This window comes from Cyprinodon variegatus, unplaced genomic scaffold (assembly GCF_000732505.1).
Source record: "Cyprinodon variegatus isolate N-32 unplaced genomic scaffold, C_variegatus-1.0 Scaffold81, whole genome shotgun sequence".
Classification (NCBI taxonomy): Eukaryota; Metazoa; Chordata; class Actinopteri; order Cyprinodontiformes; family Cyprinodontidae; genus Cyprinodon; species Cyprinodon variegatus.
In genome coordinates this window covers 391,229-401,315 of record NW_015150534.1, presented here as the reverse complement: position 1 = coordinate 401,315, position 10,087 = coordinate 391,229, and the positions used below count along the sequence as shown (strand labels likewise).

The 10,087-nt window shown below is 37.6% G+C and overlaps 1 protein-coding gene across 2 annotated transcripts in view; it reads right to left on the bottom strand.

Annotated features, from left to right (window-relative positions):
* Positions 1–364: 364 nt before the first annotated feature.
* The window catches only part of LOC107083702 (ankyrin repeat domain-containing protein SOWAHA-like), a 49,854-nt gene continuing 40,131 nt past the window's right edge, over positions 365–10,087 (bottom strand). The window contains exons 9-13 of one of the 2 annotated variants that reach the window (XM_015373120.1): positions 6,742–6,744; positions 6,339–6,341; positions 6,107–6,179; positions 5,767–5,862; positions 365–2,889 (exon numbers count right to left, since the gene is read on the bottom strand). In XM_015373120.1, coding sequence (XP_015228606.1) covers positions 2,717–2,889; positions 5,767–5,862; positions 6,107–6,179; positions 6,339–6,341; positions 6,742–6,744 — 348 coding nt within the window. In that variant the 3' untranslated portion in view covers positions 365–2,716. The remainder of the gene's footprint in view (positions 2,890–5,766; positions 5,863–6,106; positions 6,180–6,338; positions 6,342–6,741; positions 6,745–10,087) is intronic. The other variant, XM_015373119.1, reaches the window with a different exon arrangement.

Sequence of the window (10,087 nt, the reverse complement as noted above, 5' to 3'; positions counted from 1 at the left end):
GGGAAACGGCGATACAGGGCGCGAAGCAATAAAAATATCATTACATATTTCGCAAAGGTTTTTCTTTATATTTAAAAAAAAAAATGTAACTAAATTTGTTATTCTTAATATTTTCGGAAGTAACTGTAACTGGATTACATATTTTCTCATTGTAACTGTAACGAATTACAGTTACTCTTTTTTTGTAATTAAATTACGTAACGTCCTAACATGTAATGCGTTACTCCCCAACAATGCTCATAACGCTTAAATTTATTCACATTTACTGCCTTACATTTACAACCTTTTCTTTTGTTTTCATTAACAGTTAATTTAACATATAGGTATACTTAAAAAAAAAAAACACACAAACTGAAGTTTTTCTTCTGTAAATTTACAGGAAAACAGAACATTACCAGATTCCCCCTTTTACCGCAACTGGTGCCCTGTGAACAAAGTGAAGTTCATGCATCCATTATTTTCTCTCTAAAGCCTCACAGAGAGTAGCTAATGAGGTTATTGAGCATCTGTGATGTGACATCTACATTTTGGCCCATTTGTAAAACAAAAGCAACAAGGAAGCCCGGGACTTTGGGCCCAGTGTTGTCCCGACTCAAAATAACAAAGCCGAGCAGGCGCTGGTGGGAGGCTGCGCTCTCATGGAAATGAGCAACCGAACCAACAATGTAGCGCCTAATCTCCTCAGAGAGAGGAATCAGTTACACAGCAGTATGCACCCCTCAACACTTTTCATTAGAGTCAGCGTGCTACTGAAACAGACCCCCCCGCTTGCATACAAACACACACACATTACCTTTGTGTGTAGCCATAGAACTAACACATACATGCACTAGAAACATGCCCCCACCTCCTTCTCCGACATAACAACAGAAGGGTTAAAATAAGTGGGGCAGAGGCCTGGTGTTGGGGGTGCAAGGCCTCAAAGCATGGGATTAAAGTTAATGTGCCCTCCCTGGGTTATAATCTCTTCAGAAGGGGACTTTGTTTGAGGGGCTTGAGGGCAGTGAGATAAGTATCTATTACAGAAACTCCCCTCTTATCCCTCCAACATCCCGCTTCAAAAATGAAGCACAAAAACACTCGCCTCTGTTCCCCTCTGTGTCGTCTGATATCCAAGATCCAAAAGCAAGTGCTGGGCCTTTCTCAGTTAATCAGGAATTAGGAGTCCAAAGCTGTGTGGAGGGTGAGAGGGGGGCCATATTTACTCCATCTGTAGCCCACAAAGTCAGGTAGCTCAGATGAGATCAAAGCTGCTTGGAAACTCACCTCACTGGGTAGAAAGTAAAGGAAACAAATATTAAAGTAAGACAAACTGGAAGCAGCAGCGGATTCCAACAACTAGCTAAATAAAACAAAGACTCATCAGTTTCATACAAAAGAAAGCTTCATTCAAAAATATTTGTATCGTATAAATATGGTGAACAGCGGGATACAGAATACACAAGATAAAAATGCAACCAATGGTGATTCAGTTTTATAATAAATAAAAACAGTGACAATAATCGGTTTGCAGAAAAAACATGGCAACTGGACCTTTAAAGAACAGCAACTAAAAAAACTAACTAACTAACTAAAATACGCAATTGAACAGATCTGTAATCCAGGATAGTTGTTTGGTTTTTTTTTCCTCCATAAGTTTCTCAAAAAGTTCACATTTCAAAAATAATTTTAAATCAAAGTTTAAAGATGTTAAATATTAAAATGAGGAATTCTCCTTTCCTCTTTTACTTCCTTGTGTTTTATTGATGAAACAGTTGAGCTGAAAACATCTACAGGTTTTATTTCTAAGCCGTTTTGTCTTTCATACAAAACAAAGTTGATTCGTCTCGCATGAAAGTAGCTATTTTTTTTATTATTATTATTATTTTACTTGGATTCCCGGGTGATGGTTGTAAAGCTAATGTTATAAGTGGATTATATATTTTTTTGTAAAATAAAAATGGATTTTCATGTACAAATATTTACTAAAGTATTCAAAAATGAGTTAAAAGTTCTTAAAATTAGTGTATTTGCCTTTAATCTGAGCAGTGGAATCATTAATTTTGCCTTTAAAAATTTTTTTAACCTTATATATGTTCTTTTTCCCCTGACATATGTTACCATTTGCTGAAATCAAGAGAAAATACACCTATTTTAAGAAAACCAACTTACCTAAATTTTTAAACACTATATGTTTAAAACGGGTAGGGAATTTAATAAACATTTTTCAAGAATTGACCAATGTGTTTTTACACTCATTAATGCTGCAATGCTATACAAATTTAATCAACTTAAACATGTTTTCTCCTCTTTTTTTCCCCCACAAATATCAATTAGGTAAAAATGCTGAGTAAAAATACTGCAGAGTAATTAAATTTGTTTCACTCATCTCCAGCGTATCAAATTAGCCTGAATTACTCTGAATAAAAAAGCAAAGCTCTGAGAATCATGCGGCCTGAGCCGATGTGACCCTGTAACACGCTACGTCATAAGTAACATAAAGTAACATTCAAAAAAAACTTCAAAATACTTCAGTGAAAAGCATAACGTAAATAAAGCAGCACTTGCAGTGATTTTAACTGATTTAAAGTTGCAGCATCTTGTTTCCTTTCTGCGTTCAAGTTGTTCTGAACTGTTTAGTTTTGTGTGAGTTTAAGGGTGCTCTTATAGATGATATACGGCACTACTTTTGGTCCATATTTGCGTATGAAAGTAAGTGAAGAAGTTGCTTTTCTCCTCAGCGGGAGAACTTTCTGGGCCTAAAAGGAGGAAGGGACAGCTGATGGGACGCCGTCCTCTCCTCCTCTATCGGAGCCAGCTCCTCCGCCGAACCCCACTTCTTCTTAGAGTGGAACAACGACACCAACTTCCTATTCTTGTTCCTCTCTCTGGCTTGAGCGACTTGAAATTCTGCAACCGAGAGAAGCAAGAGACAAAAGGTGATGGAGTTTTAAAAAAGCGTGAAAATCTCAGAAAACTTTGTTAAAAAAAGACAAAGATGAAAATTTTCAAAAGACCCAAGAATCAGTTAAATGCAAAAAAGGAGTAAATTTAATGACTTCCTTACAAAATAATTGTCTAAACACCGGTAGTAGCCACAAGCTAATAGAGTTAGCATGTCTGACAACTTTCTGTCAACTCGTACAAACATCTTCAAAAAACTGAAATAAAGTCCTGTTGCCTTTCAATTTAAGACCGTTTTATAATTACTTTATGTAAATTATGCTTTTTTGTAGTTTTTTCTAGAAGACTGAAGTCCTAATTTGAACAGCATCATTCATGTGTGCATCGCGTAATGACATCTGTAAGGCTGAGGGTTGTCCATATTCTACCCTGGATAGAATTCTAACTGTTGGCTCTGCGCAAGGTTAAGGAAAGGATCTAGGATCGGGGGTAGGAGTTATAAATACGAGGTAACTGGAATGTGCCTAAGGGAAAGAGGCTTCTCTGCAACTCAGTAGGTAAATGTTTCTTAAATTAAAAAGGTCACATTAAAATAACATGTAAAAAGTTCCAGTTATATTTACCGTAAATTCCGGACTATAAGCTGCTACTTTTTTCCCGCTGTTTGAACACTGCACAATACAGTGCGGCTAATACTTTTTTTTTTTCATGGCGCGAAAAACAGACCAATAAAATTGATGCGCAGTGAGTGGGAGACGTGGATGACCAGTGGCGAGAAATCCTTTACCAAAACTGGCCGCATGCGAAGGGCATCTTTCACTGATGTCTGCCAGTGGGTTCTCGATGCGTAGAGCCGTGCGAAAACATCTGCGGGATGAAGAGGACCGCGAGTGCTCAAGTGAGAGCGAAAAGGTTGAGACTGAAGTCAGTGACGGCATCCTGAAGCTGTTCCATTCAGACACCGAGGAAGAGGACTTTGAGGGTTTTAGCGCGCAGGAGGATACGTATATTTAAATGTGTTACAAGTAGTATGAAAAAAAAAAAAAGCATTTATAATATGTACCGTATTTGTTTGTTTTATCATACGGATTAAATCAAACGTTAAAACAATGCTCACGTGTAATATCTTTATTTGTAAATATCTCATACAACGTGGGAAACCTGCGGCTTAAAATCCGGTGCGGCTTATAAAAGTAAAAATTGATTTTCTTTCTGAAATTAGAGCGTGCGGCTTGTAATCAGGTGCGCTCTATAGTCCGGAATTTACGGTAACTGCAAATGGTTAACATTGCTGATAAATGTGAGAAACGGATTGGGTGAAAAACTATTATTTATCAATACAGTCAAAGTCAAGGCTAGATCAAAAGTGAAAGATGTTATAGCAATAAAACAAGAATTTATCTCAAGGACTTTTATTCGTCTTTAGATGCTGCTATAAAAACACAATGTTTGGCTGTAAATAGAAATTACAATATCTAAATTATCACATATTATTATATAAAGCTGTGGCAATGTGAGATGAAATAATGAGCAGTAATATATATATTTTCAATCAGACTCCATCAGGGGTGGAAATTAATGAATTACATTTACTCAAGTTACTGTAATTGAGTACTTTTTATGAGTAATCTGTAATTTTCTGAGTAGTTTTTGAAATATGTAATTTTTACTTGTACTCGAGTAAATTTTAACCTAAGTAGTTTTACTTTGCTACATTTAAAACCTCCTCACGTTACTGAGTATGTTCTTTAGTCCAGCTGATCTTCTGCAGTACGGATGTCCACTGAAATACGCCTTGAAATCCATTAAAACACCTTGTGTTCAATTCGATTCATGACTCATCCTTTTTTTGCATTAAAAAACTCAAAGTAACTAAGTAACTTTTACTCATATTACATTTTAAATGAAGTAATTTTGTACTTTTACTTGAGTAAATTTTGAGATGGGTAATTTTACTTTTACTCTCAGTAAAATTCAGGGAAAGTAAAGATACTTTTACTCAATTACAATTTATTTGTACTCTTTCCACCTCTGGTTTTAAAGAAATAGTCATTAGAGTTAAAAACAGGCAGCAGTGGATTTATTAACACTAATTTTTTCATAACATGGATATTTTTCCCTTATTAAATGAATTCACTTAAACTGAAGGCTGTTTTTATATTTAAAGGTCAATGCAATGAAATATGTGTTTTGTACTTATGCTCTGCTCAGAACGCAGATTAACAAGAGACCGGCTGATCATTAAAATTATTTGCATTTTGTGATTCAAAGACAAATGGCATTTATTTAGGATGTCCATAACATCTTGAAGTATAAAAACATAGCTATAGTGTTTATTTATTATTAAAGCAGTCGTTTTACTTTCACTCTGAGTAGAATTTAGGCAAAGTAAAGATACTTTTATAATTTTTTAGTACTCTTTCCACCTCTGGACTCCCATCTAAATTATCGACTTAATTAATGCTGTAAAAATTAAACGGATTAAATCGTAAAAAAGACTGATTTCTTAAATAATCTTCAACTTATTTAGCGATCAATTAATCTTTTAGTTTCACCCGTTTTAATTTCGTACGTAATCTTCTTTGAGGAACCTTTGGCTAGCCGATTATTAATTGATTAATCAAAAAAATAATCAACAGACAAATCTATTTGCAAAAAATTATTATTAGTTGCAGCCCTAGACTTAATAAAATGTATAATGCTTTTAATTTAAGCTATAAAAACCTAAAGGATGGTGAAGATTCAGTTCAAAAGGCTTTTTGCAAAAAGCGAAGAAAAAAACAAAGATGTCCCATACTACATAAATAAAAAGGAAATAAAGGAAAAATAAGATGCAATTTATTTCTTTTTAAAGGTGAAGTTGAAAAAGCATGAAACACTCACGCAGGTCGCAGTCTTCCTGCGGACCTTCGAGGTCTTTGACACTCAGATAATGGAAAGGAAGACGGCCGCTGTAGTCCCGCACGTTTTCTTTTGCCCCTGAAAACAACGACAAAAATCCCCTGAACACAGAGAGAGGCAGCAGATAATCTACTTCACTGACACCTTAAAGCAGAAGCTCAAAGGAACAACCCTTGATCTGAAAGTAAAGAAATCCTGGAACATGGAGTCATTCTTTTAAGGATAAGTCTTTTTCAAAACATTTCAACTAAAAAAAAAAGGAAAACCCTGAAAGCATCTTCTGCTTTTAAGTTAAACCTGAAAATTTGAGATGAACGTTTACCATAAGTTCCAATGAGTAGATCAACAATGTGTCGATGACCATGCAAGGCTGCAATGTGCAGAGGTGTGTATCCCTGCAGAGAACAAACAGATTGATATGAAGCTTCAAACATGTGGACGTCAAGAACCTCTAAACATAACAAACACGTGTAAAAAGTTGGTTAAAGCTTCAGATTATAGAGACTCTCTATGGGAGTAATTCAGATGAAGTAATGGAAGGTTTTAGTACCTACCCCCTTTATATTTCCCACGTCCAAATAAAGCCAATAAAAACATCATGGAAAAAAAGAAAGATACAAATTAGGAAAGGTTATGGAAACACCAGATAATGATAAAAACATAATTGCTAGGTAATTCGCTGAAAATTGCGCGGCCGTGGGCTCGCATGCCTGCAAACAGGCTCTATGTTTTGGGAGACAATTAACATGACATGACATGATTTATTAGCGACGTCCTCCCACGGCCCCAGCGCTCTCTCTCTCTCTCTCTGCTGTAATCCATTTGCACAGCTGGAACTTCAGAGAGATCTTTAAGGAGCATTACATCACACAGGGGCCACCGCAGCAACCTTTCAAGTCAAATTGCCTACTGTAGCGCACATCCCCGTCACTGCCGGAGGAAGGCCTGGATACTCACATGCTGCAAGAGAGGAGAGAAAAGCAATCAGATCGGTGCAAATCTTTTCCAGCTTCCATATGTTTGACAGGTCGCCTGAGGTACAAACATGGAACTTCATCATAAACATTCTAAAAAAAGTTTAAAAAAAACAATTAAAAACAATCCAAAAAAGTCCAGCGGATTGTTTTCTAACTTTTTCGGAATGATTATGACCTGGATGACTGAGAATCTTCACCATATTACTGTCATAAAGTGAGGCCTTCGTGGAAAAGCTTAACGGGGAAACTTAAAGTGTTTCCAGGTTGTTATTTGCCGAAAAAAAGGTAAAGATGAAAGCCAGAAAACTGCATCCAAGCTAAGATTAATTAGCGCCTAAGCTGGAAAATTATATTGACTATTTTGTTTTTCTATTTTCTTGTAGTTTTGGATGTCATCATAATGTCTTTGACTTTAGACTGCCAAACCTGATCAAAAATAATAATTTTCTATTTTGATTACACTGTCACAAGTACAGAGCAACAAAACTCTCTGCATTTAGGCCAGCGGTCCCCAACCACCGGGCCGCGGACCAATACCGGTCCGTCGGTCATTTGGTACCGTGCTGCACAGAATAATTTATTGACGATCAGAGTCTGAGTGATGTTTTATTTTGAAAAATATAAACAATTGCGGTATTCTCTCCCAATTACATCAGTCGGTGCATCTGTGTCTCTTGACACAGGTTAATTCAGTTCAAAACTCATCCTCAAAACTCGTTTTTTACTTGAATACGATCAAGTAAAAAACGGTCCCCGCCCCCCGGTCCACAAAAATATTGTCTGACATATATCGGTCTGTGGTGCAAAAAAGGTTGGGGACCGCTGGTTTAGACCATTCCCTTGAGGAGAAGTGGCCTGCCATTGTGTGGCGCCCAGGGAGCAGTTTTGGGTTTAAGGGTCTTTGCTCAGCGCCCCAAAGTGGCAGACTGTGGGGGTGGAGTCAAACTCAGAGGCTCAGGATTCCAAGCTCTATGCCCTAACCACTAGGCCGCCACTCCCCTGTGTTAGTTAGTACTTTATCTGTGTGGTTTTATGGCTATTTTACTGTTTTGTTTTTACTACGTATGTTATTTTATTGTAATGTCTCGTTTTAACTATGTATGCTATTTTTATTGTACGGTTTTGTTTTAACTATGAATTTTGTAGCACTTTGAGATTTTGTTGAAATGTAAAGTGCAATACAAATAAAATGTATTATTATTATTATTATTATTATTATTATTATTATATAAATAAGTAAAGATTTATTGAAAAAAATCTAAATCCGTCGATGGAAAGAGCATTTTGGCCCCAAAATAATATAATCATACATACTGCACTCTAAATAAGGCAGTATGTATGATTTTATCATAAGTGGAAACTTTGATTCCATTGGTGGTTCAGATTTCAGAGTTCAGATATGGACATTTTTGCCCCATTTACACTAGGGGTGGAATGGTTCACAAAATCCGCGGTTCGGTTCGGTTCACGGTTTCGTGGTGACGGTTTTCGGTTCGGTATATGTTGATTGTTAGCCTGACATGTTGGTCGCGTTGCTGTTAGCATAAACAAAACGTGTTGCAAAATGCTTGCGCACTTTTATCCACAACTTTCTTTCCGTTCCCATAAAGCAGACCTATAAAGTGCTGCTGGCGCGTCTTCCAACTCCTGTTCTTTCCCACTCGCCATACCCACACAATTCTCTACAACAACTGATTTTTTTCTGCTACACCCGGCTACGCTGCTTCGCTTCTTCTTCTTGTTTACTACTGGTGGTTGGCTTTGGTCGCAGTACCGCCACCTTCTGCTCTGGAGTGTACACGCTTCGCCTATGAGAAAAAGGGGCAGCGCATGAACCGAACGCAACACACGCGATTCGAACCGAACGGTTCGGACGGTTTTCATAAACCGTTCCATCCCTAATTTACACTACCCTTGAAAAACCGTGCCGAGACCGGTCCGAGCTCAGTAACTGAGATAACTTATCGTGTGTAAATGGAAAGCAAACTGAAATAAACCGAGCTACACACAACTGAACCGAGCTGGCTCGGTTCTCTGATAACAAGAGCGCATGAGCAGAACCCGTCATCTCCAGCATTTTTGCCAGATTTTTTGTACGTCAGGCATACGCTGGCTAAGTCTTTGAGGTTTGACAGGGGCTGTATGTGCGGAACTTGTGCTCGTCCCGCCCTCAATGGGTTTGTATCGGCTTCTAACTCTGGTCACGACCTGGACAGCCTCTGCCTACTACCATGTTATGCCTACACACCCTTGTTCAGTTGGTCCAATTCAGAACTTTCAATAAACCTTTTAAGTGCAACACCACATCTGGCTAAAGTAATACATTCTCCGAAGTAATTCCTAAAACTAAGCAATTAACTTTGCTTCCACTTTGCTATATTTTTAACATGTTTAACTTGTTGTGTGTCTACTTGTTTCCATATTCCTCATTTATCAGTATCTGCTTATTTAAATAAAAAGGCTATAGCCTTAGAGTGAGCAGTGATCTATTAGATGGATCCTAAATGAGCGCAGCCATAATGCAGAAGGTGCGGAAATGATTTAACCTGGACTTGACTTTATTATTTGAGGTGGGAAGCAGGAATTAATGTTGTACAGCCTGACCTCACCAGAACACTCACTATATTGTTCAACTGTTTAAAGAGATCAAGCGTATTTACCAAGGATCAATGCGGTTGTGTGAATAAGCGCATGTTTTGAGCCTGGAGGCAGTAATGTTGTCAGGAAGTGTCACACTAACATAAGGCTTTGCATAATCATAACATGAATTTTTCATATTTTGTCATGTTTGGACTTTAAAACAGAAGAGTTGTGATGCAGGAAGAAAATATATATGGATTTTGACAGAACGTGAAAGCCGTGGCATAAAGTAGCATGTGTCTATTTGCGACTACGCATCGTTGGGGGTTGTTGGGGCATGCCTCTACCGGAATAACCTTGAAGCTCTGTCAGAAAGGACTCTTTAAAATTGCTTCATATTTTCAGCTGCTTTTAGGCCTGGGCATTGATTGCTTCATTTGAACATTGCTATTGGGTTGTTTTGAGTTAATGTTTTGATGGAAGCTAAACCTCTGCCTCAGCCGGGGGTCTCTTTTTAGACTTCTGACTTTCTCCAGAATGGCTCTATGCTTGGCTCCACCCATTTCCCCAGTTACTTGAAATTGCTTCTTTGTCCCAGCTGAGGAAACATATCTGCACAGCATGATACTGCCACCACTGTGTTTGAGAGTGGGGATGATGGATTCTGGATGATAAGCAGTGACAGTTTATATGGCTTCATATTGCTCCATATGTATGTATGTATGTATTTATGTATTAAAACTTGA